Below are 27,919 nucleotides of genomic sequence, written 5' to 3' on the forward strand. Positions count from 1 at the left end.
CAGGCTGTTCAGTGGCCTCTGGAAAATAAGTTGGGGGTCATAGCACAGTTCCTAAGAGACAGTTGTCAACGTCCCACAAAACCACCATCACAAGTGGCCCCTGAGCAAAAAAGCCCAAGGGCTGAATGGGCCATATTGGCTGGAGTCCTCTCTCATCCCTAGAGAGGGTCCTCTCCCATCACAAAAATATCTGCAGGAAAAGATGCAAGAACGATAACTGGCAGGGGGCAGCGATGGTATTACCCTCCTTCTGGTGTACACAGCTTACGGTCATGTGTTAGAGACAGTGCAAGAGAAGGAAAAGCTATGCCTGTTGTGGCAAACAGAGAAAGAAGAGGTGGATAAATATCTCCACAGCCGCAAAGGGGTTAGCAAGAGGTTAATGCTTTAAACAGCAAGGCTCTGGTATGTAACCACATCCCTGAAGCAGCCTTAAAGCAATAACTGACATTTAGATCTACATCATCTGCTCAGAGAGGGTGGGCCCCAGTGCACTGTGGGAACTCAGAGGTGGCATGAGGTAGCAGTGCTATACTAAAATGTTAAGCCTAGAAAAGATCCCTGCCTTCAAGAAGGATTTGCATTGCTCCGTGTGTCTGCAATGACTGAAGAACGTCTGGGGCTGTTGTAGATTGGCCACCCCTGGAGATGCTTTGTCCCAAATTTTTTATGTTAATCACAGGTTGCATAAAAAGGCAGGTCTTGATTTCAACAACAGTTGCGCTTTTGCTGATGACACATGCTGGCATTTTCAAGCCCCTGAATCTTAGCTCTAGCCATATCTTGGCTATCCTGACTCAGTCTGATTTTTAAACAACATACTGCCCTGTTTCTCTCTCTAAACCACTTACATTACTGACACCGTTGAGCTCCCAATTGGCCACCAGGGGGATGAACTATAGGCTGCAGCCATACAGAGATTCAAATGAACAAGCTTGGATCTACATGGACCTCCTAACAAGCAGGGCTTGAACTTGGCTGCTATAAGCTGATATGGCATCCCAGGAATGTTTATTGCACCCTGTCCACCAGGGGTACAGATTCTTATCCACTCTCCAGAGGTTAGAATCCAGAGAAACAGTCTCCTGGAAAAAGAACACGAGTACTTGTGGCACCTTAGAGACTAACAAATTTATTTGAGCATAAGCTTTCGTGGGCTACAGTCCACTTAATCGGATGCATAGAATGGAACATATAAGAAGAGTATATCTATACATACAGAGAAGATGCCATACCAGCTCTAAGAGGCTAATTCTCCTGGAGAGAGGAAATGATTTTCAGCCAAACACCAGCCACAAACTCCATTCACCTGCTGAGGCCTTAACCTCAAATCGTACTGGTGACTGTTTACATGCTCAGGCAATCAAGTACAGGCACCCTAATACTGAACAGGTGTCTGGGTCCTTGAAAATATCACGGGATTTATGCTCACCATTCCTCTTATTCCAAGGCTTGGCCCTTTCCCTGGAGAATGAGTTCCTCTTTCCTAGCATGCTGACTCAGCTGGAAGGGGGTTAGGAGATCTAGCTACTCCTTTATTCTTGCAATTTTAACCTTGTGGTTTCTCAACCTCCCCTCCTTTGTAGCAACTCCAAATGGAGAATAAGCACACGGCTCCCTGTTTGTATTTGCAGTGGTACCAATGGCAGCTGCAAGCCTCACTTGTCAAAGGCTCTACCTACTTAGCAACTATACAGGACATCCCAGGAGTCTGCAGGCAGTGGTGCCAGGGATTCAATGGGCGTCACTCTTCACTGTCAGTTGTGATTGAGACAGTGCTCCAGGGTGGCGTTAGGGGGCACTGTGTTGCCGCAGATGGCATCTTTCAGATGAGAAGTAAAACTGAGGTCCCGCTCATCTACTGTCATTAAAGATCTACTTGCATGGGTCAGAGTATTAATCCTTGTGTTCTGTCCAAATTTCAGTTCTGGTCCTTACATCCAGCCTTCCTAAATTCCCCCAGAAATTTCAATTGGCATTCTCCTTCACCTCCTGTCCGAAAGTGCTATTTGCTGTTAAACAGCTGATGCCTAGAGGCAGCTGCATTTGAGTGGTGAATTAAATGTTCCGTTTCTACAATTTGTAGAGTGCTTTGGGATTCTTCAGTATGAAAGGTGTCATGCAAATACAAGAAATTTTTTATTGCATGAAACTGCTTGGGGTAACTAAATAACAGACCCTCACTATTCCCGAGGTGTTCCCTACACATAATGTATAGAAAACTAGGCAACACTGGGACTGCCACTGTCCAATTACAAAGGAAAAATTCAGATGGCATCAGTTGCTCTTAGAATTAAAAACTGTAAGAGCAACCAATGGACAAGTCACTTGGTAAAGGGCTGTTTGGGGAGTGGCTGCCTGATGCAGCTTTTCAGAAACTCCTAGCTGCTGCTTTGTTGAATCGTTGAGGTAATTTTGTTGACAGTAAACCCACCGTAATATAGTGGGGACAAATGTGAGTGACCCTTGCAACATGCTGTAAAAGTATATTGAAAAGGAAATCCCTCACACAAACAAGGAAAGCGCCTGCAATATTCACAAACAGTTTTACTGAAAAGACTCCCACGTGCCCTAGTAATGACATGACACTTGAGGGCCCACGGCATCTACTTCAGTGGTGCTCACCCTTCATCCACATGGGAACTAATCTCCTGGGGATATTTTGCTGCAACCCAGACAATCCAGATATCCTTTGGACTTGTAGCATTTGGGTCATAGCAAATAAAAGAGCATGACTTGGTTTGGATGCTGAGGGAGTGAACAGGGACTGCTGAGTACAGGAGGAGCATCCTCCCTTCACGCCACCCCTTCGCTTCCTTTCCCTCCATACAATGCACAGCTCTGGGGCAGTGCTGGTTGAAGGACACACTGCTTCCTGTCTGAACTGAGCTGTGTGTGGGCAGAGTTTGGGGGATAAAAGAAGGAGGTGGGTAGAGAGGTCTGAGAACTGCCATAGAGTTGGTGGGGAAGGCTGTCATCAGAACAGAGGCACCAGCAGGAAATGGGAAGGCTGCCTAGGCTCCAGACAGAACCCAGCTCATGCCAAATTATATACGATTCCCTCCCCAAAACCAGGGGGTGTGACCCTGCACCTCAATCGACTTTCAGGTCATGCCTGATCAAAGGTGTTAACTGTCTTCTAACCTTATCCTATCCTACTAACAGAGGCCAAAGAGGCTCTAGGCAAGTCGCTCTCATCCATGTCTTTTTGCATTACAATTTTCCTGATTCCCTTTTCTCATTCTTCAGTGTGCTTAGAAACACACCTAAACTCCCTCTTGAATAGCTACACATTTCAACCCAGTGGCCCTGCTAGTTAGTGCTTCCTCATGTAATAATCTCTTGAGAAGAGCTTGCCTAAACGCACTTGCTCCCCATCCATCTCAATTGACTCAGCCCCCCCCCCCCCCCAAAACCTCCACCCCTGCTCCACCTGCCTCTGCCCCTTCTCCCAAGCTCCCATCCCCCCCCAGACCCCCATTCTTCCGGTAAAAGATTTACACAGGGATTCAGATCAGTTCCTCTGCCTTCCGGTGGGAACAGGCCTTGTTTTCTCGGTCTTTTCTCAGAGAGCTGCTCCTTATCCTCCTTGCTACTTTTATTTAGCATTCAAGAGGCATCCAGCTCACTCAGAGCTAGGGATTTGAGGCTGTAAAGGACACTTTTAAGACTGACAGCCAGTAATGTTAAAGCATTAGCATTAACTACAAGCTGGTGACAAGTATTGGTTTCGTTATTCCTCTGGAGTGAAAGATCCTTTTCAGACAGCATAGTTAAAAGAGGGAAAGGGGGCAATTCAGATGAGCAAGTGCATCTTTCAAACTCATTCAGACTAAGGGGGATGATTTAATCCAGGCTCATTTTGACCACAATGCTGTCGGAAGTTGGTAAAACCATTTTCCCAATCGAGTTCCACTGTTGTGGGGAAAATTCCTCTTCTTCCAAGAGGATTTCTTTAGGAGGCAACGAGCACCTTCCCCTTTCACCCCGCCCCTGCTTTGCTTTTCACTATAATGAGTCTAATCAACTTATTACCAGTCAGCTTCAGTGTTGTCAGTCACTGGGAAGAGGGCAGTTCTTCTGACAAGAGGTACCTCTTCCAATGAGATCTGACAGGCAACCCATTCATCTAATTTCTTGAACAACATTATTTGCTGGAGCAGATAAGGCCTGGAGGATGCAAGTTTGCCAGTGCATGCTCATGCTCTCAGACTCAAACACACCTGACATCTCCTGCTGGATAATCATGTTATCTAAATGAAATTCTGATATCCAATTCTAACATCAGTACACTACAGTATTCTTCCCTTCCAGTCCTGAAGAGTTTATTATGTCACTGTGTGCTTGTTAAACAGTTGCTGCATTTCACACCAGAAGTAGCTGCATGTCCATGGGGATGAGTGCCATTACTTCTCTCTCACACAAAGTGTATGACCTGTCTAGAAACTTCATGACATACCATCCGAGAGGAGGGAAGAAGGGAATTTTGCCCATTATAAAATCCCATCCACCCAGCACACTGATTTTAGGTTAGTTATCCAACATAGTCTAAAGGGCTAAAGAGAAGCTCAGCTGTTTCCTTTAAAATCCCAGCCTTTCAAGGGAGGCTCCAAGTGACCAAGATGGTCAGAGAGGGCACTGAGGGCAGAGAAGATGGAGGTGTAGCCCCTGGTGTGTGGTAAACGTGTGCTTTTAACTAGTTTATTCCGCTGGCAGGGATTCCTTTCAGAAGCATTTGAGTAAGTGCTGTACACCGCCGAGTTCAATCTGTGCTAAGCAGATTAGTTCTTACCGGTGAAAGGTTCTGGGCAGCAGTATAGAGTTGCTCACCATGTGATATGAGGGGGTTGTCATTACGTCTCACAGATATGATATAATTATATGCTCCCTGGAGGGTACTTCTAATTGAATTATAGGGTGTCTCACAAGCATTCCAGGCAGCGGTTAAAGGAAGCTGAGCAGTTCTCTCGCTGCCTGGAACAACACAGAGCCACCCACTAATTCATTTAGAAGTACCCTCCAAGGAGTGTATTGTTACTTTATGAACTAGTTTGTTAAACCAAAAAAATAGTTTGAGGGCCTCTGTCTTTTTAAGAAGATTTTTGTTTTATTGTTCCAATTTCTTTAGTTGAACCCCACTGTGTCCCCACCTCTTGCAATCCCAAAGTCTGTACAATAGAGCAGCCTGTTGGGCAAAGGAGAGCTGGGTTCTCTCCTCTCTGAGTCAATACTGATCTGACTCCCCAGCATGGTGTCAGGAAGTTAAACAGTGTTGCTGCAGGGGCCTTCTTTCAGCTAGCTGTAGAACAGAGGTCCTAACCACCCGTGGTAAAGACATCAAGACATCAATTCCAGTCTCTTGGCCAAATTCCAGTTTAGGTAATTACATTCCATCTACCTGATATTTCCCCTGTGGCTTCAACTGGATATGGTATTGGCCGGCACTTCCTATCCTGAAAAACCATGGAGTGCTGCTGCGCATTACTAAACAGCTGCCATGTTATGGCCCACAGGTGGTGGGAATGATCCTGTGGCAGATTAACTGAATATAAATGCATGTTCTGGGACCTGAATGTTCAAACCTGGCTACCCAAAGTTATATTCCTAAATGCATATTTAGACCCCTAAATTTTGTCATCTCTCTTTGTACTAGATTTTGAGTCCATTTGCTCTCTCTTATCTATAAGTTATTCCAAGTAATTTACACTGTTGGTCCTGGGAAATCAGCTGTCCAAGCTTGCCTAGACGACAGGGCAGGGGGAGGACAATGGCCCCACCTCTTCCCCTGCTATTTGCCCCCTTTGGGGCACTGTGCACTTCCAGGGGTTCATATAAGTAGCAATCGCTGTTCTCTTCCTTGCGTGATCCAGTACTGTTGTGCACAACTTGCTGTCAACTGGGGCAGATGTTGCACCTGTTATGCCTTTTCCTGCTGCAGTGTGCCACACAAAAGATGTGATACGCAGGTTCCTAGCCTATGTATTAGTTTTCTTAGGGGAAAGACAGCACCAGCTGCATATCACGAAGTCTCATGACCTAGTAAAGCCTCCCCCAGTTCTGAGATCCACTGACTGCATCCTCTTCCCTTTCTAACACCATTCCATCAGGCCACATGACGCCTTTTCATTCCATGCATATGAGAATTATATGAGATGCAGAACTCCTTACAGATGTAGCACCTGTACAAAGTCACCTCTGAGACAAACACACACAACTGCATTGACTTCAGTGGTGCTGCACCCATAATGTCAGAAGTAGCTAGGATCCTAACATACCCCACCCACTCTGTTACATATTCAGACACTGTTCACTGACCCAACAATCCGAAGCTGATCAAATTCAAGGAGGTTTGCTCATGGGTAAGCAGTTACATCTTACAGGATATTTCATCCTCTGTTAGTCTGTAGGTTTGGAAAGAATGCATCCCCAATTTTATCCACTCTATTTTCAGCCGACAGCACATTATCCTTGAAAAACTGCAAGATGACTCATGCTCTACACCCCACACTCCAATGGAGAAAAAATATGAGTCCATAAGGCTCTCCAAGTTAATGCCTCAAAAGACACTGGGCATCTTAAAAATGCATTTCGAAGTCTTGGAAAACTACTCAGTACAAAACTGGCCTTGTAAGGTCAGTAAATTATTCCTGGTACTAGCCTTGTAAGGTCAGTAAATTATTCCTCTCCAGCTGTGTCTTCACTACAGGAGGAGGAGATGGGAGTGTCAGAGCAACATGAGCAATTAGATGAGGCAGAGGAGAAAGACTTGCAGATTGACCCTAATCCTCTAATTCAGGAGGGAAGGCATATAAAGCAGAAACTAACTTAGTAGAATCTCCAAGTTAAATATTTGCATATTTATCATACGGTAAAAGGGAATACAAATACAAGGCAAGACATTTTTATGATTTGTATGGGCATGAGAATGTTTTTGTTTCTCTCATTGAAAGCAAAAAGGTAGAGGCAAAAAGATAAGCGCTACAATGACTGGTTTCCATAACATACATTTACACACATGGCACAAAGAAAATAAATCTCTGAATAAAGTGTCCAGGGAGGGGCTCGTTGGAAAGGATCCCAAGTGAAAGCACAGCAAACTTCTGTCTTGGACAGTGCACTTGGAGATGCGAGGGGAAAAGAGAGAGGGGATAAAAGGAGCTTCCTCCTGCGTGTCTAACATTCATTGGATTGAGAAAATACTCAATGTAAGGTAGATATCAGAAGGCTGGATCCTCAGCCTTTACTTGCATAGGCTCCAGGCTCCCTCAGTAACCAGGAATGGCCCATCCTAAACTCACTAACATTCATAAGGAGCTACAGAAGTTAAAATTGTTGCCAACACTTTGGTCACAACTTGAGTGGATAGTGTGAAATTATTTGTGATTGCAGGGACAAGCTGTGGGAGTGAGTGGTCAGAGGTTTTCGGTCCTGAGAGAGGATGACTTAATTTTGCTATCTTCACTCTCTCCTTCCCCCCGCCCCCTGGGGAAACAGCTGGGCACAGAAGCAAAGCAGGTGGCCGAGGAACACAGGGAACACAGCTAGACCAAGGCAGCTGAATGCAACACTAGACAAAGGAAAGAGAAAATGTAACAAGGGTGAAGTATCTGCAATATGACTTGAGATGGAAGAGATCAAGACGGGGTAGGTACAGCTAGCCAGTAACTGGCAAGAGGGAAAGAGGAATAGGTACTTAGGCCTTGGCTACACTGGCGCTTTACAGCGCTGCAACTTTCTCACTCAGGGCTGTGAAAAAAAAAACACACTCCTGAGTGCTGCAAGATACAGCGCTGTAAAGCGCCAGCGTAAACAGTGCCACAGCGCTGGGAGAGCAGCTCCCAGCACTGCAAGCTAAACCCCATCAGGATGTGGAGTACATGCAGCGCTGGGAGAGCTCTCTCCCAGCGCTGGCGCTGCGACCACACTCGCACTTCAAAGTGCTGCTGCGGCAGCGCTTTGAAGTTTCAAGTGTAGGCATACCCTTAGTCTAGGGAGAACAAGCCTATGAACCAAGGCAGGAAACAGGAAATCCTAGTGCCAAACTCCAATTCACGTTCCAGCCAGACCCAGCCATGGGGCCTAGAATCCAGAACAGCCAATCAGGTCTGACTGCATTTGAGCCTCAGTTGCAAAAAACAGGCAATAAGCTCTGAGATCCAAGAAGTCAGACCAGGGGGGAGGGTTCAGAAGGGTCACATGAGTCAGGATCCATCTCTTAGACATCTATAAATCACTGGCCCAGGTTCTTCCTAGGTGTAAAACCACTGACTTCACAGGAGCTCAACAAAGGATGAATTTGGCCCATTGTGTTTCTCTTTCTCTGTAGTCCTGCCATTGGCCATGTGTTCCTGTACGTTCTGAGGCTATGTCAATCATCAGTGCTATATAATAATGAATTCTTTCTGGTACAATGTTATCTTCCTGGCATCTCTTCACCTTCCTTCTATCTAGGGAGAGTCACAGAGTCTCTCCAGATCATATGGGTTGAGGAGGTGGGTTACTGAGGATTCTCTGTGTAAATCAAATTCTTTCAACTCCATGTTTCTTTCCCCAGGGATCCACAGCTACCTCAAGAAATCCAGAATCAAATTTGAATGTCAGGTCTTATTACAAATCACCCAAGCTAGCCAGTTCCTGACACTGGGACAGACTGAAAATACCCTGCAATATCCTGGACAAACGTTATGAAATTAAGATTAAGTTAATTCAATAAAATTTAACGTTCATGAATTAGGTTTAATACCTTTGGGTCTACTGTCTGAAAAATGCAAATGTTTATGTTCTGTTATGGAATTGTATGGAACTTCTTGAGCCAGAAGACAGGATTAATGCAATTTAGGAAGATTGGAAACACTTCAAAGGACTTTTTGGAACAATGCGCATAAAGTGGATTTCCTAGGAAATACCTGAGGGGCGAGGGGAATGTAAATGACCCACTTTAGATCCATCCTTTAGAAGCTACATACTGGGAAGAGAAAACCATTGCCTGCTCATTACCTGCTCTGAAAACATCAGCTCAAAGACCCCTGAACTGCATAAAGGGTAGACTAAGCATGTCATGAGTGTGCTTGGTCTGAGCCGAAGCTTTGATGAACTTGAAACCACAAAATCCCTTTTGTGGGGTTCTGAAGGACTGCTCCAGCCAGAGCCCATGTTAGGGTTGGATTGATTTTTAAGTAAGCTTATTAGAATGTGTGTAGGTTGTTTTATTGGTTTTCATATGTTTTCTCTGTAGTGCTTTTACCTTATGATGGACTTGCATAGGAAGTATTGTGTGGTACCTTATAATGGTGGGTGATTACTCTGTTATTAGTCTGAACGGAACAGAAGCCAGCCTGTTTAAGCAGAGTCTCTTGCTGAGAACACCACAGTGAAATGAGGGGACTGTGCAGACTGGAGATATCCCAGCCAGAAGGGAGAGAGACGTGGGTCTCCACCCAAGAAAGGCCACGCTTGGGGAGCTGGAAGCCTGAGGGTGAGTGAGTGCCCTTGCTGGACCCTAGAGGGGAATATAGGTGCAGGTGCCCTAGACAGTGACAGGCACTACCAAATAATACAAATCTAGGAGCACATTCCCTTCCTCCTCGTAGAAGTGTGCGCAGGGAGAACAAAAGGACAGAGTCTGTAAATAAGCCTTTGAAGGCATGTGTGCAAAGCGCATGTCTGCCAACTTTTCAAAACTCACAGGGTCGGATTATGTCACTAGCACTCACATTTCATTAAGACACTTCAGGTAATCAGAGTGAATTGAACTGAACCCAACTCACAGTAAATTAGTTTTTGACCTGAATTGGGATTAACTTTATTAATCCACTTTGGGGCTGCAGTTTTTGGCATGGGCAAGTTCCCACTGCTCTCTCTAGAATTATGAATCCACATGCCCCTGTGAAACATTCTCATCCGTTCCCCATCTAAGGCCTGATCCTGCAGGGTGCTGCACACTTTGTACTCCCACTGACTTCACTGCTAGTCGAGAGAGTTTACCCCTCTCAGGATCAGGCCCACATTTATGCCTTCCTAATTTGAAATTGACTCAAGGCTGACAAACTGGGGTTTGAAATGCCCCCTTGTTTGCTGCAGTCACATAATACAGTCAAATGCTTTTGATGGGCAACAAGTCATAGCCCCAGACAGGATGTCATTTGTCCTTCTCATGGACAGGTGGCATGTATCTCTACTCAACGCCTGTCACCAAAACTATGAGAGGATAAAGGTCAGCTCAGTGCTTCTCTTGTTCACATGATGGTCTCCGTCTCACATTTCTGCTGGCTGATTTTATACACTCCTCGGACACCCCCCACCAATACCTCATCCTAATCCTCACCAGAGATCTCAGTGGAATGTAATAAATGTACACAGCTTGAGTTAAGGCAGGAATGAGCAGTCTTAACAGTACTACATGAGGGAATTTCAGAGTGAGAACGGGGCATAACATCTTTCACACTAGTGATATGCTGGGAGATCACCAACACAGATCACTAAATCCAGGCTTGGGAAAAAATGTATTGCATGGAGTGAGTAGGAATTTGGACAGGCAAGTGGGCTTACTAAAGCTAGGGAGCAGATGTGCTGGCGTCTTCCTCTTTCAGAAACAATCAAACTTGGCAAACAGAATAGCCCAGGGACCTCTTTTTTAAGAGGATTATGCGGGAGCACAGTGTCCAGGGGGAGGAGCCAGAGAGCAGAGCTGGTACTACTGCTTCTTAATCTGGGTCAGAGACAGCGCCAGAGATCAGCACCAATCAGATGTCACCTCTCTTTTACTAGAGGAGAAGGGTGAGAAGGCAGACTGAGCTTGCATGCTGATGGGGGAGGGTAAGAGGAAGAGATTGGAGGGATAATAGGGTGACCATACATCCCATTTTGGCCAGGACAGTCCCTTTTTAAGCCCTATCCTGGCCGTCCCGACTTTTTTTGGAAAAAGTGGGTATTTGTCCCATTTGCTCTTGCCAACTTGATCAGCTGGCAAGAACAAACAGAACAAACGCCCACCTTTGCTTAAAAAAATGGAGTGTAGAGTAATGTTCTGGGGGGCATGTAGCAATGCCAACCCCGTGCGGGGGAGGCAGGCAGGACTCAGACAAGCAGCGACACCAGCCCCAGCCCTGCATGGGGTAGGGGGCTTGGGAGAGCAGTTCGGCCAGGCCCGGGGGGGCAGGTCAGGAGAGTGGCTCGGGCCATCCCTGAGCGGGGACAGGGGTTTGGGAGAGCAGCTCGGCCAGCCCCACATGGAGGAGGGGGCCTCAGATTAGCCCAACCCTGTGTCCCATTTTTCCTTTGGGAAATATTGTCATCCTAAGGGATAAACAAGAAGTACATGATAGATAATGAGAGAGCTGGGCGAAGGAAAAGTACGAGTTCTAACAGGGAGAGTAACTAACCCTTGGAACAAATTAACCAAGAGAGATGGTAAATTCTCCATCACTTGGAGTCGCTAACAGATATCTCCATCTTTATTTGAAAAAGAGGCTCTACTTCAGCCACAAATTAAACCCACTCCAGGAATTATGGAGGGAGATTCTACAGGCTGGTATGCACAGCTCAGATAAGATCATAATGACCACTACCCACAACCAGTGATCTAACGGGCAGGAAGAAGCCCATCAAGTCTGAACTGGCTCATCATGGTCTTGGGTTATGGAGGAGGAAGAGCCAGCACAGGAAGAGCGTCCCAGCTAGACAGCTGCTGAATCTACAGATCATCAAACATTCTCATCTGGGTTGTCAAACTGAAAAAGGCAGTTTCCTGCAACAGTGAAGTCTAGAAAAGAAGCACAAGTGGCTACATCAAGCTTCACAATGGTCTTTTCCAAACAGCTAATAGCTGGTCACTTCCTTCTACCACCCACCCTGGGCCCCGTCTTCTGAACTTTCCCCTGTATTCTGTGTAATTGCCTTAGCTGGCAAGGAGATTTTCAAAGCCCAAATAAAGGAGAATTTATTATTTGTATTGTGGCAGCACTTAGTGCTACCCAGCCACATAGTGCTGGATGCACACACCACGAGAAGACAGTCCCCACACTACAGAGCTTACATACCACAGGTTTAGTGGTTCAGCAGGGCAGCCACAGCCGCACACACAGAAGCTGGGTGGCAGTGCAACTCATACTCAAAAATCTCTGCGGAGAAGTGGATGAGATGGGTCACATGTATCTTACAAATAACCCCTGCTCCTTAGTAACTACACTTATTCAGTGCTTCAAAAAAACGTATCTCCAAAAATATTGAAGGAAGTGTTGTTTAGGCCACAGGCAATAAACATTTCCGAGAGCTCAGTCTTAATAAGTTTGGCTCCAGAAATGTTTTCATTAATGGAGGAACAGGAGGAAGTAGATCCTTTCAGGCTCTTCGCTACTTATGCCTTTATTGCAAGCTTTGCATAAAAGCCATCCATAGAAGTGGCCACATATTACCACACACATTTAATCCAAAATCTCAGTGCTGTTTGTTTTGCCAAGAGGGTTAGCAAGCCATTTGCTACCAGTTTAACATTACAGCTTCTACTGACACCTAATACCCTTTCTGATTCATAAAACATTGCTTACAAAACTTTGGAATTGTGGCAAAAAGCTATGCTACTGAGCGGGGAAGACGCAATCCTCCCTGTCCCCAACAAAAATGAATCTCCAACCATGCACCACTGTGGATCCCAAAAACATCTCTCATACCAGTGACGAGGACAAGCCCAAACAGATCTATTACCCTAGAATCATAGAACATTAGGGTTGGAGGAGACCTCAAGAAGTCATCTAGTCCAACCCCCTGCTCAAAGCAGGACCAACCCCAACTAAATCATCCCAGCCAAGCTTTGTAAACCTGGGCCATAAAAACCTCTATGGATGGAGATTCCATCACCTCCCTAGGTATCCCATTCCAGTGCTTCACCTCCCTCTTAGTGAAATAGTTTTTCCTAATATCCAACCTAGACCTCCCCCATTGCAACTTGAGACCATTGCTTCTTGCTCTTTCATCTGCCACCACTGAGAACACAGTCAATATAATTATAAATTAAGGTATTACTAGTAACTGAAAGCCTGTGCTGTTACATGGGTGTAATTCATAGTCATATTTATAAAAAAAAGCCAAATATCCGAGTGATGCTTGGGGGTGTTGCGTGTGCTGGTTGTGTGGATTTGTGCAGTGCTGAGAGAGTTGTATGAATTTGTGCTGGTGGTAAATGAGAGGTATGTGCTGTGCTTGGGATTATTGTGTGTGCTGGTTGTATTATCATGTGGGTGGTTGTGTTGATTTGTGTCAATGGGGTTGTGCTGGGAGATGTGGGTCTGAGAGGAGGTCTGGGAGATGTGTTTATTTGTGCAGGTGGCAATTAGGCCAAGTAATCCACTATCCATGCAGTCTCCCTCTCACAACAAAGGAAACTGTTGCATAAATATTAGCCGTAGAAGAAGGGTAGTGATTGGCTAAACTGCCTCTAATATCATAATTGTCTAGGACTCTTGGCATGGCACAGATACCTGCCTTCCTGCACATCGCACAGGGTCATAAATTCAAAATGCTGAGAACTTAAGAGTTGGATAGCAACAGACTACAAATCCCAGTGATGATTACACCTAGTGATCTGCTGAACAAAAAGCTCTCAGCCATGCTTCTAGCTGTTTCCTTTGCTCCACACTGACTCTGACATCCTAGGTTTCAGAGTGACAATCCTCGAATTGTATTATACAGATTCCTTCCCTGCGTTACTAATTAACACTGTTATGCAAAGCGAAAATATTTTAAAAAACACCACTGTTCTTTACCACTGATTCTTAGGGCTTTTGTTTGTTTTTTAAAACCTTTTATAAAACCTAAGTTTTGGGCCTTTCTAGTTAACAGTATCCTTTTAACAGATTAGAGCAGTGACACACAGACCTCAGTGAGCCAAATTAGTGATCAACATTGTCCAAGAGCCAGAGTAGTGTGAATTCATTAATTCATCTACTATATTGTATTATTCTCACAGCAAAATGAACTTCCCAAGTACTATTCTTTTATCCACTACAATTGGTTAATCATTAAATCGCACAGTGTTTTAATATCACACGCTGCAAAGAGCTGCAAGGGAGACATTAAAGAGCCACTTGCGGCTCTCGAGCCTCAGTCTGAGTATCACTAGATTAGAGATGACCATTCTCATTTCAGCTGTTTAAAATGTAAAATGGCAAGACACCCTCAGAACTGTGTGTGTTCGAAGTTGGCATTTGGAAGTAACAAATGTATCATTTTATTTTTTAAAATATTAACACACCAGGAGTCTGAAGCTTGCATGAGTATTCACTTTTCTCATTAGATAGTAAAGTACAGAGTTTTACGCGCGCGCGCACGCACACACACACACACACAGGAAAAGGACTGGATAACAACAACAACAGCATTACTGAGGTTTCACACCTCAAGAGAAGTCAGCTTGCTCCCCGCTCCCACCCAATATACAGGCAAGGAAACTTTGACCATATCAGCCTTGAGAGAATCACAGAAGCAATCAGCAAGACCCTGTGGCAGGATCCATCTCCCTCTCACACTTTATTTTATGCATCAGCTCAGCTATTTTTAATCCCTCTTTCCCTGGGGACATCCACTTTTATTTTTTTAAAGCAGAGATGGTTTATTTTATCTTTTTAAATTGAAGTGAAATTCCCTCAAAAAAAGTGGGATAAGGGAAAACATTTGAGGAATCATCTCCAGCCATTGGCTCTGAGAATTTTGTAGAAAATAGTGTTATTCAATACAGAGGTGATGTGGAATTTGGAGCCCCTCACAGTAATGTAGACACTTTTACATGCAGTTAAACTCCCTTAGAGCTGCTTACATCCACTCTGCCAACATATAATGGAGTCTAAAACAGGAACTTACCCACCAAGAGCCAGAAGAGGGCCTAAATTGAAGCTCTCACCTTCCTCCAGCTCCTTTGCGCATAAGTTACATCAATCTACTTAGCCAGAGGGCCTGGAAATCTCTTTAACCCCACTTCCACAAACACTTACCCACATGCTTAACTTGTCTACCTTGCGTGGTCCCAATGGTACTACTCATGATAGTCAAATTAAGCACATGCTTACAGATATGTCTACACTGCAGTAAAACACCCTTGTTTGGCCTGTGTCAGCTGACTCAGGCTCACGAGATTCAAGCTGTGGGGCTATAATATTGCAGTGTAGATTTTGGGGCTAGAGCCCAGGTTCTGGGACCCTCTCCCCTCACGGGGTCCCAGAGCCTCAGCTCAAGCCTGCAGTTTAACAGCCCCACAGACCAAGCCCTGTGAGCCTGAGTCAGCTGACATGGGCCAGCCATGGGTGTTTTATTGCAGCAGTGTACATATACTCTATACAGTTTACAGAAATGAGGCATATGTGTGTTTTCTCTCTTCCCACCTATGAGCAAAAGACCCCTTTAACAAAGGTACTGCAAAGAGAATGAAGGGGTGATGGGAGAAGGTGAGGAATCAGGTAATGAATCCATAGTGTGTGAAGGGAAATAATTTATTGACCCAGTGTTTTCATACAACTTTGTGGTGATAAACACATCACCCCACCTCCACTGCACTTTAACATTTAGGATGAGTGAAGCGTTTCAGATAAAATAATCACACACTTCCCTAAACTAGAGATAAGCCCATACAAAAACCTGGGATCTGAGCAACGCTGATCTTTACAAAAGGTCAAACGTAGATCTAAATTCTCCACGTTGGCTGCTTTCTACCCCAAACATCTGCCCAAAATTATTTTTTCCCTTTAGGAAAGACACAACCATTCATGTCTCTGCACTTGCTATTTCCAACTGAGTCTCTGAGCCAAATTCTTGCAGAATGGCAGCAAAAAGCTGTGCTCACTGCACTTCCTGGCCAGTGGGAAACAGGAATCTCACTACAAAGTCTTCCCTCAGGGCTAAATGCAGCCATGGTGTAAGCAAGTGCAGCTCCTTTGATTTCAGTGGCTTACAACAGGTCAGAATTTGTCTAATGTCTGAATAAACATCTGGAATTACAGGTGTTTGTTCAAACTCAAACTTTAGATGTTTTGAGGTTCACCCGTGACTAGCTAATATCAGTTCTGAAGGGTAAAGTGGCTCAGTTACAATATATTTGTCCCCCAACACAATTCCAAGCACAGATGGGAACCTAGTGTTGTTTGAGTGTGTTCTACCTACATTCCAAAAATGGAACTGTGATTTGACTGTGTCAGAGAGAAGAGTTGTAACTGGCAGCACTTATTATGTGCTAGTGCATTTGACTCCATCTTGGAGAACAGACTCAAACATGGTTCTGCTGAACATGGTTTAGCTTAAAGCAGTTTAGTAGTAGCATGAACAGGACCTTAAAATGCTCCCCTACTTTGTAAATTAAAAAACGTCAGTAATAGAGGAGGGGCTGGTGGGAATATTACAGTGTTTAAATTAGTTCTGTCAATAATCCAGCCTGTTGGGCTCCAACTGCCCCAGGAACATCTACCATATTGGAGAACCCATTTAAAACATCATTGTGCCCCACATAATTAGAATTAAACTATGTTGTAGGTGGGTCCCCCAGCAGAACAGATTTTAACTGAGTAGATGAGACCTTGGTCTACTTTGTCCAGAAAGTGCAGCCTGAGGACCAGTTGTACGAACAGAATTTGGCATTGTGACCCATGGCTACCTTCTCCCTGGAGCAGCAAGTTGAGGACAAAGCTGATCACCTTCAATCTTTTATTCAGGCTTGGCACAGTTCAATGTGTCTATTTTCATAATTTTGACATCTCATGTTGAGGCTTATTTTTAAGTATTTTTTCTATTGTTATCAATATACATTTTCCACAGCTGCAGGAAATTATGCGGAGGGGGGACAATCAGACTATTTAATGACAATAGATATTGAGATTTAAAAAAAGTTAAAGCTTGTTAACCATTGAAACACAAATAGTCAACATCATACGTCAAGAAATTGACATTTACTACCACAAATCTGAACCTTCCAAGCCTACTTTGACCGTTGGTGATCTCAGCCAACCAGCAACTTCTGTTCATCTATCAAGGGAGAACGTGCACGTGCAATCAAATACTAGGGTTGTGGACAGCAATTGAATTAAAAAAAAACATGACAGGTAGGTGCAGACCGTGGGAAGATGTCAGAATTCAGGCATCCCTACTCTGTAGCTCAGTGTACCAGCATCTACATGCGTATTATAAGACAACTTGGTACAGTAATTTCCTTTCTCTGCTGCCAGTTGCAAGTCAGCACGATTCTTTCTTTGATTTCTCAAGTGATTGGGTTTTAACAAGAGACACCTAAGCACTCAGCATTAGGGAATATTAGCATCGTGTCCATAAACCACCTCCTAAGCGATTTTTCCTCATCCTCCACTAATGTTAATGGAAGGTAGTTAAAGCAGTTAGACATTGTTATGTCTCTGGTCTTTATTACTCACTACTCTCGCATCAGTTATGTTTGTTCATAATGAAAGAGCTGAATTAATAGGGCTGGTTCACACCATTAGAGGCCATGCAATCCTTTCCCTCCCCAGGCTGGAGGAGTGCTTGTGTCTTGTTTTGTATGAAAACACTAGGTCATGGAGCCACAGGGAAGCACTGAGTTGCAGCGTTTTGGATCATTACTGTAGAATACTGCAGTATTTTTAAGGGGAAAACCATTAGTAAATAAACTCAAAGGGAAGAACAGCTTACTCAGAGATGATCATACAGAAGGCTACTCAAAAGCCAGAAATTTAGCCCACTCCCTAATGCCTATGCTAAGATCCATGGAAAGAAAGGCCTGGGGGTAGAGTATTGCCTAGCTCAAGAAGGTCTAGGCAGAGGCTGCAGGGCCACACAGACTGGAATTATTGCTTATTACACCAGCCAGCAACAGGGTGTGCTTAGCTGCCAATCCTGTGAATTCAACTACCACAGGAAACACCTGGTTGTACAAGCAGCACAGGCAGACCATGTACATCTGGTAGCTCAAGAGAGGGGAAGAGCCCTTGTTAGCTAAGTGGCTTATATTTACCTGGAGGTGACTGATTTGATTGAAAACCAAATCTACAGAAGGTCTTTTAATATCCCAAATTAGCATAGTCAAGAGTCATTTAAGAACCTATGTAGAGGATTTTTTTCCTCTCCCCTCTGTCTTTTCTCGTAACTAACACTTCTATTGGATGGGGAAATTCAAATCTTAATTTGCTGTCTGCTGAGGGAAGAAAAAAGAAAAGATGGGAGAGGGGATTAAGGGAAGAAATATCTATATAAGAGAGGTTCAGTTTAGCGACCAAGGGCCTGATCCTGCAGCTATTACTCACATCACCTAGAACCAGATTTTCAAAAAAGCTCAGAGCTCCCAACAGTTCTCATTGTTCTCAATGTTCCCTTAGCTCTTCTGGGTGGGATTTTCAAAAGTGCTCGTAACTGCTCTCTCTCTCTCTCTGCTCCCCCTGAAGTCAACAGGAGCGGAGTTTGGCCAGCGCTGAGCCTTTTTGAAAATCCCACCCTATTTAGCGGCCATTGAAAATCTGGCCATTTATGTTGGCAGTGAGTAAATGGGACTATTAATTTAACTAAGTCTGAAAGACTGGGCCTCAACATGCCTTTTTTCTTCTACTCATGATCATACCTGCTACCCTCAAAATTAAAGGACTGTGAAAATGTCTAAGTACCGTCTCCAAGTTCAATTCACTGGTTTGAGTCAATGATTCTGAGGACTATAGGTCTTCTAATTGATGAGATTTCTAAGCCCCATTTTGTAATTCCTGGGAGGAAAGGGACAAGAGGTATTACCCTCTTAGATCCTGCTGTAGGGTTCTTGCCTGGAAGAGATAAGTATGGAAATTGAAGGAGAGCTGGAGAAAGTAGCTCATTATCTGTTGTCTGCATTCACCTGTGATGGAGGCAAACTTGGAGTTAACCACAGTAACTAGGACAGGTAAAAGAAATTAAGGGGTACTTACACCGTTTCATCATTCTTGAACTCCAGCTCCCCATAAGCATCTTCAAAATCCTCTCCACCTCCTTTTGCTGTCCCTTCTACTGTCCTAAATGGGACTATGACTGTACCTCGAGCACCTGATGTCCTAAGGACTTTGACTTCCATCACACCAATGCTCTCACTGACATGCATCACATCACACTCAAATGTGAAGATGCCTGCATGGTCATCATCCAAGATAGTCACTGTGGCCACGCAAGGAGAAGTCAGTATGGCCTTTGGGTATGGCAAATTGTTGAGCTCGGCAGGTTCTTCAGTTTCAACCACACGGAGGTTACTAAGCCGCACGAAGAAATGCTCATCTTCCTCAAAGATGTCATCATCGATGATCCCCACAGAGAACTCCTTCTGGGTCTCCCCTGACTTCAAGACCACAGTTCCCTCTGTGAACTCGTAGTCAGCACCAGCATTGGCAGAGCCATCCTCCGTTTTGTAGTCCACATAGAGGGTCTTGGACATGTCGCCCCCTTTCCGCACCACCGTCAGGAGGACAGCGCCACAGTTCTCAAGACATTGGTAGGAGCAAGGATCGAAATAAACTTTGGAGATGAATTCCTCAGGTTCATCTGCCTGCACCTCATGCAAGCTGGTGCTTTTCTTGGCTTGTTCGGCCGCATGCTTTTTCAGAATGTTGCCAGCTCCAGTCATCATTCTGGTAGCTTGGATGCGGTAAAAGGCTCTGCTCTTTTGCTGGTGAGATAAAGCATAGTAGTTGGCCATCTCTACCAGCTGATCCAAGTCCTTTTCTGGGTGCTTTTGCTTCAGATCCTTGAGGATCCGGATCATTTCTTTGCGAGATTCATCCACCTCTTTCCCATCCATAGTTACTAAATTTCCATCTGGAAAGTGGGAGTTCATCATCTTGCCATCCATTTCTATTCCCTTAGGGTGTTCACCTTCTGTCTCAATGATAATGCCTCTGTTCTTATCAGTACGATACTTTTTGTGCATGTACTTATAGAAGAGCAGCCTTCTATCTGCCACCCAAGCCAGGAGGACACAAAGAGGGAAGAAGAACAGAGTGAGCAAGCCTTCCCAGACCTGCACCACGCCTGGAGAGAAGACGGCAAGGATCATGTACAACCAGATATAAGCAAAGATGCTCCATGCAGATGTGACAAAGAACACCCTCAGGTGTTTTATCTTTCTGGTTTCCCCATCTGGGATCACATAAACGCAGATGGCTATGATGATAAACATGTTGAAAGCCGCACTGCCAACAATGGTAGAGGGCCCCAGGTCTCCGGCTATGAATCCATGGCCACATACCTCTATCAATGACAGAAGAATCTCAGGAGCAGAAGAACCTAGAGCCATCAGGGTCAAGTTGGAAACAGTTTCATTCCAAACCCGAATGGTAGTCGTGGTGGTCTCCCCATTTGGTTTCTTCATTGTAATCTCTTTTTCTTGTGATGTAATGATCTCTATCGATGCCATGAAACGATCTGCAATGATGGAGACTCCGAGGAACATGTAGATAAGTGCCACAAAATAAACAATAACCCTGGCAATTTTGTCTCCAAGGGACGGGTTTTCTGGATACCATATTGGCAAGATAACACCCTCTTTGCAATCGTAAGATCCTGAGCACGAGCTGTTTTGTGCTGTACTTAGAGACTCTCCCGTTATGCCAGCATCCACCTGCAAACCATGCAAAAACAGCACAAAGGTAACCAGCCGAAAATGGAGGAAGGCTGAGGTGAGAGGCTGCAACCTTAACCACGCCATACACAAAATTTGACTTCCACTGTGTAGGTGCAACAGTCTTCCGAAAATGCCAAGTATCTGAAAGGAACAAAACAGAAATGGGGGGAAGCATGAGACAGAGGCAAACAAGATGTGATGTTCTCATATACGCACTTTAATACCTCACTGCTGAGGAGTTGTAGTAGAAATTCACGGGTTGTCTCTCCACCACTTAGAAAAAGGGTATTCACCAGTGGTAGAGACTTTTTAAATGTAAATCACGAAGAGTAATGCTATCTTTGAAGGTCAGATGCTGAACAGACAGAAGAACTGATAAACAAGTAACTGAGAGGGAAATTATTTATTTTAACCCAATTCTTGACCAACAATTTGTTTAATTTAGGGACCAAATACCCAGTTACAAGTCTCCCAATAGCTCAGTGGAGGTCCGTGTCAGATGAATTTATAATAAAATAAACTGGAGTTGGATCAGGGTGGTGCAAGGAACAAAGAAGTTACCTACTTCACATCTCCTTCCCCCCTCCTTACTTAAACGGGATGAAGTGGCTCAGGGGATTAGAGGGGACACAATTCGCACTATTTAATGCTGTTGAGTAGCCTGTATATGAAATCAGTAAGCGGGACTGAGGCCAGCAAACTAGGTGAGGTGTTCGCATGACCAAACTACTACCACAATTAGCACTCTTGTTGAGAATTTCAGTAGAAAGCCCGTGAGGGGGCCACTGAGATGAACATTCTCTCTTCCGCGAGAAGAGGTGCCTCCAAGTCGGGGTAGATACGTTGTCAGGGGACTGTGGCACACCACTGTCACTACTACTACCACCATGATGTACCTAGGCTGTGCATAGATGACTCCACTCTCCAGGGCCATCAGTGTGCCACTCTTCAGTACCACTAAATTCACACCAAAATTTAGAAAAACAAAACAAAAAACAAGAACTTGGTAATGCTCTGCTGAAAGGCTTGATAATACCAGAGCCAGAAAGAGCTACACCACTGAACCCATATACAGCAGCAAAATTCAAGTACCCAGTGACATTCCAATCAATCGATTGATCGATAGGTGTGTGGGCGTCTCTTTTCAAGTTCTGTATAAAGTAAAAATTGCCTCCCCCCTAAACTAACCAGGAAACATAACCGGGTGGAAGAATTAGGTACATCACATACCAGGCCCACCTACAGTATTTTGCTACTCATTGCATTATATGCTAGTAGACTTTCTATTTGTTAACAACTGGGTTTAAACAGTACACACTGCCATAAAACAGGCTGTTCTCTTTCAGTCACAGTATGCTTTCTGAGGCATTTGGGTAACATGGTTAGTTAATCTACTATGGGCCCTGTGAATCTGAACACAATTTCACATGGAATCTCAATCTTAACAGTAGGATTTTCAAAAGCACCTAAGAGTCTTAGGAACACATGTCCATTGGACTTTCAATCTCCACTGATTTTCAACGGGACTTGTATTCCCAAGTCACTCAAGGGCAGATTTTTAAAGGCATTAAAACCCAACCACAAGTTCCTCGAGTGGCTAGAGAACATTGTGTCTATTCCAGGCAGCACTTTAATGTTACTGGAGTGAACAAATGCATTGCAAATGGCTATTTTATCACCATCATCTTGTTGTGTCACTCACTTCTTTCCAAAAGCAGGCACAATCTCTCTGAATCTACAAAAATGTTTTTAACATCTAGATAAGAATCTAGAGAGACAAGCAAAATAGGAAGGAAAGAATGAACAAAGACTGCAAATGAATAAAGACATCCTTGACAAAGCTCAGCGGAGAGCAGAGAACTGATTATGCAGTATCAGAACCACAAATCCATATCACACCCCCTTAGCATGGAAAAAGATGGAAAGAAATAAACACCTCTTTGATGCTACCCGGATTAATTCAAAAGTGACAGATTCTCCCCAGCTTGCTCTCTCTAAAGCCTTATCTTTCTGTTTCTCTTTTTAACATGTGGCTGGTATATGGTGCCTGATTGATAGACTCAGAGATGAAAGTATCCATTGAACAGGCACAGTACAGGCAGTAACCATGCCAGCTCCCCATGCTGCTTTGTCAAGATGTCTCAATGGGAGTCTGTCTAATGAGATAGGAAGTGTCAGTATCTGCTAGGAATGGTCTAGATTTACTTGGTCCTACCTCAGCGCAGGAAGCTGGACTAGATGCCCTTTCAAGGTCCATTCCAGCCATACACCGCTATGGTTCTATTTATCTACCTTATGTAGCCCTAATGGCTTCTATTGCAGTTCATCCCTCATCCCATTTTCAGAAGAAGTCACAAGGTGGGTGAAGTAATACCTTTTACTGGTCCAACTTCTGATGGTGACAGAGACAAGCCGTCTCTCACCAACAAAAGTTGATCCAACAAAATATATCACCTCATCCACCTTGTCTCTCTAATATGCTGAGACCAACACAGCTACAACTACACTGCATTTTCTAAAGTGACTTAGGTGTCTCAGTAAGTCAGAGTATCATACATACACTGTATTAGCAATGACACTTCCTTCCCTCGAATCAATCACTGCTACCCCCAGACTCCTCCTCTGTGGTCTGACCCTCTTCTGTAATTAACACTATTCTGAGACTTTGCCAGCCACTATTTTAAAAAAATATTCAATAATGGATCATTATACTGATTATTCCTCAAACTAACTGAATGAGATTTCTAAAGCAACCTCTTTTGTTGGTAGCTTCTATTTACACTTTTGGATTTCCAAACCTAGCCTCTGGTTCCAAAATAAAAACACAAGCTCGGCAATATATTTCTGCCCCTTTTTCACTAACTGTTGCAATGAGCCCTGTTCACATTAAGCAGAAGTCAAAATCATTTTCAAAGACAGTGTAACAAGTGACCCAATCCTGCCATCCTGAAAGAGACAAAATTCCCCAGTGAGATCCAAAGGAATTTTGTCTGCATGGGGACTGCAAGATGAGATCTTAATACGCTTTCAATAACATAACAGTTTTAAGTTAAACAGTCTTCAAACCGCAAGACAGCATTCTCCATAGCCCTCTGGGAACCAGAGTAAAAGAGCTTTGCAACACGACACATTTACTATATTTTTAAAATCTTATATTAATAAAACATTAACGTAAATATTAAACATTCATAGGTCAGGAAATACAAAAGTTAACATTCTCTTTGCAACCATAAGTCACCTGAGTTGCTTATGCAAGATCCAATTTTGCCCTCAGATACATCTAGGCAACTCAAATTGAAATCACTGAGTTGCCTGTGCTTCTCTGAGAGCAGAATTTGGCCAGTTGTATATTAAACCAAATACAAATAACATTATACTGACACAAATAGAACAGAATACTCTGTTACAAAGAAAACCTTCACTTATAAACTGCAACCCTTATATATTACTCTCACAGTTCCTGGCCAAACTGCCTTGGCTGAGACCCTTCTCCAGTCCCCCAAGTACATCGCTTTCACGTGGCAGGCCCAGGCCTCCACTTCTTTATGGGGTGGAATTTCCTGATCCAACCACTGTCTCTAAGTTACAGCCCTCTGGGTGCCAACTGTGACTAATTCACAGGGTCCAACTGGGCTAGACTTTGCCAGGGTTTCTCTAGGAGCCTGTGTCAGCACACATTTGCAATGAGTCAGAAATAGCTTCTTCAAAACCAAGCAGGATTTATTGTGCCCATAAGGCATTTTGTGCTTAGAGAAGTGGATTTAAACTAAAGAGACCTACAGGCACATTCCCTTACCTACACTTTGTCTCTCTATCGGTAGTTCAGGTGAGTTGGGAGAAGACTACACTGCTTGCAGGATTCTCCCTCTGTCTCTGAGGATACCTCTCCACAGCAGCTGGGAGCATGCTTCCCAGCCCGGGCAGACAGACATGCACTAACTTTGCTCAAGCTGATGCACTAAAAATAACTGTGTGGCCATGGCAGCATGAGTGGGAGCTGTTGTATTAAGACAGATGGAATAGATGCACCCAAAGAGTCAAAGGTGTTGTTAACAAAACCCTGAAACTATCCAACATTAAAACAGTTTTAAACAAGATTTGGGATTTGGTATATGGCAGGGTTTCTCAAAACAGGGGTCATCGCTTCTGTAGGGAAAGCCCCTGGCGGGCCGGGCCAGTGTGTTTACCTGCCCTGTCTGCAGGTCCGGCCGATCGCGGCTCCCATTGGCCCAGAGTGCATTTAGCTGCCTTTCTTGTCACATGCTTATAGCAGTTTTGCAAAATATGCAGTCTTGGCCGACTAATCCAGACACTACAGAAGGAAAAAGAAGAGAGCTAGGCAAGAGAAGAAATAGGAAATAAGGAAGGAAAGGGAGAAGAGACTGTCTCACAGCCCAGGTGGTGGTCGGGATTTAGCTGAAGCCAGTGTCATTTGGGTTCCAATCTCTATGGCCCGATCTGGCAGGATGTCTCTCAGGATTAGGACAAAAAAGGCACAGGGGGGTCACGCTGGATTCTAGGATCCCAGGAGATCGAGAGGGTGGCAGCATGATGGTGAAACTCACTCCTTCCCTCTCTCATCTTTTAGTCAGCCAACATTATGGTAGCTAGTTTTTCCCCCTAAAGTTTCTTTTTGAGGACCCCAAAAGGGAGTGATTGGTGGAATAACCCATCCCCTCATCATTTTGTCCAGCAATTAGGGCTAATTTCCAACACACCAGTTTTGGTTCATTGATTTCCAGTCCTACACTTTTCTTGTTTACCAGGCATGATTTTCACGCAGTCCCTGAGTTACGTCAGTGGGCCTTTATTTGGACTAATTCAATCTGTCTTCCTTTTTGCATGTTTCCCCTATCAACATTTGTTGTTACAATAACCTATAACATTTCATGAACTTTCATTCACTTTTTACATTGAGTTCACAATAAGGATAAATATATAGGCCCAATTATCACAACACAGCTCAGAATAGCCGCCTGTGTATGGATCCAAAGGGTCGGCCAAGTTTGTACTTGGGTAGTTATCCTGAGCCACCAGCCATGTTGCTGCACCCACACTACTATTTTTAGCACGTGAACTCGAGCAAAGCCAGGGTCTCTCTTGATCCTAAGTTTGGGAAATGTAAAACACACTAGCTTGGATGGATCTAACTAGGTAACGTTCCCCCCTGCCTTCCCCAGTTGATGACCCAGCCATTGCTATATTCACTCTCTTGAAGCTGGGTACTTGAAAGGCTCTCTGATCCTTGTCATTGTTTTACCTTTCCTGCTGGGTCCCCTAAGAGCCCCTTTACAGCCTCCTTTGATTGAACTCTGTGCATTCAGCCATGCACAACTGAACTGGGAAACTAAGCCACGCACAACATTAATAAGAAATAATACAGACATTTTCCCAGTTCATCACTGTTAACAGTAACATAAATACTCCCCAGTATTTATTTTCCTTGGCTTTTTGCTGTTTAAGTAAAAGAAAAAAAGAGTAAACACTACTCTATGATTTCACTATGTAGCACCATCCTGACATAGTAAAAAAAAATTGACACAGCTACTATTTTGAACTCCATGGTGAAACAGAAGTGCAAAACCACATCCGCTCTACAGTATCTCATAATGATTATCTGTATTTCTCAATTCCATTATCTCAGATAATACTGTAACTCTAAACTTTTGTACCATACATATGGAAATCCACAAAATTACAGTTCCATTATTTGAGTGTTTATTTAAGACCAGATTCTGATCCTCTCAATCACACCGAGTAATTACTCCTTGAGTAACCCTATTGATTTCAATAGGACTAATTGGAGAATACAATACTACTTGCTATGAGTAAGGGTATCAGAAACTGGCCCTTGTTTTGCTAAGTGCCCTGGAACATAAGCCTAAATCAGAGTTAGCCACTTGGGAAATTTCAGTGAGTCAGTTTCTGCCATTTCTAAATTATGCAGGCAAGCACAAACACTCATTGGGCCAAATCGTCAGCAGGAATAAATCAATATAACTCCATTGAAATCACTATTCAAGCGATATAAAGAGTAACAAACTGCATAAATGGTGAGTCCGAATGATTTAAAATTCAGTTTTAAATCATCAAGAGGGTGACAAGTAACAGCGGTAAGCATTTGTAAAGAATATGATAGCTGAAGAAGTGGATCGCTTGGGGAATTGATAATGGACTATTGAGGCAACTCTACGTATTTTGCCGCCCCAAGCACAGCAGTCAGGCAGCCTTCGGCGGCACGCCTGCGGGAGGTCCGCTGGTAATGCGGATTCGGTGACATGCCTGTGGGAGGTCCGCCGGTCCCACACCTTTGGTGTACCCGCTGCTGAATTGCCATCGAAGTCGCGGGACCGGCGGACCTGACTGCCGCCCTCACAGCAACCAGTGGTGCGCGCACACACACACACACACACATCCGCAGCTTGCCACCCCAGGCACACACTTGGTGCGCAGGTGCCTGGAGCCGCCCCTGCGGACTATTAAAATCTTTTATCATTGCTAGTTTACAATCCACCTTGTTTGAAAGTAACCAAAAGTTGGTGCCATCTGACAGCAGCCCAGGTGACCTGGAATGTTTGTCTCAGACCAGTTGCTACTGCACAAAACCACAATTGGCCCATTGTGTGTGTGTGGTAAACCCAGGACAAACAGCTACGGGGGGGGGGGGGGAGGGGAATTAGTCCGAGGGGGTTAAAAGACCTCTCCCTATCCACTGAGGAGAGATAACCATGGGAAAATAAGGTTCAACTGGAAAAGGGGTTACCAGGGAACTAATTAGGTTCAGCTGGCTCCAACTGCTTGAGACCTTTTTAAACCCTCCCTTGCATGGAAGGCGGGCCGGGGGGGAGGTGAGAGAAGCAAGGAAGCTGCCAGTAGACTAGATGCAGCAAGACACCAAACCCTTCCAGGAAGGAAGGTTGCATTCCCTCCCCAGAAGGAAAGGAAAACAAGCACAAGGGACTGACTGAGGAAAGGAATAGCCAGACCGTGTGCTACTTATAAGAATTTGCCTTGCCCAAGCCTGTGTCTCCAAGGCTAAAAGGACTGAGCCTGCTGAGGAGAAGAAGGTACTTTGCCACATGTGGTACTCTTAACAGAAAGCTCAAGGACTGAATGGTTCGTAAAATCTGAACTCCTGCTTTCTCCCAGAGAGATGATTTCTGTGGGTCAGTGTTAGGGCATGTCAGGAGGGCAGTGAGCGGAAGCTGGCACTGGTGGTGTTTCTGTTCTGTGGACAGAGGACTTCAGTCCAAGTCCTGCTCTACATTATGAGTTTAGGTCAAATTTAGCAGCGTTAGATCGATTTAACCATGCACCCGTCCA

At 44.4% G+C, this 27,919-nt stretch overlaps 1 protein-coding gene across 4 annotated transcripts in view; it reads right to left on the reverse strand.

The window, feature by feature from the left end:
• The window catches only part of SLC8A3 (solute carrier family 8 member A3), a 202,266-nt gene that overhangs the window by 133,423 nt on the left and 40,924 nt on the right, over positions 1-27,919 (reverse strand). For all 4 annotated transcript variants that reach the window (XM_075065404.1, XM_075065402.1, XM_075065403.1 and 1 more), the window contains exon 2: positions 18,915-20,737. In XM_075065404.1, the coding sequence (XP_074921505.1) occupies positions 18,915-20,680 (1,766 nt within the window). In that variant the 5' untranslated portion in view covers positions 20,681-20,737. The remainder of the gene's footprint in view (positions 1-18,914; positions 20,738-27,919) is intronic.

This window comes from Chelonoidis abingdonii, chromosome 4, assembly GCF_003597395.2.
Source record: "Chelonoidis abingdonii isolate Lonesome George chromosome 4, CheloAbing_2.0, whole genome shotgun sequence".
Taxonomy (NCBI): domain Eukaryota; kingdom Metazoa; phylum Chordata; order Testudines; family Testudinidae; genus Chelonoidis; species Chelonoidis abingdonii.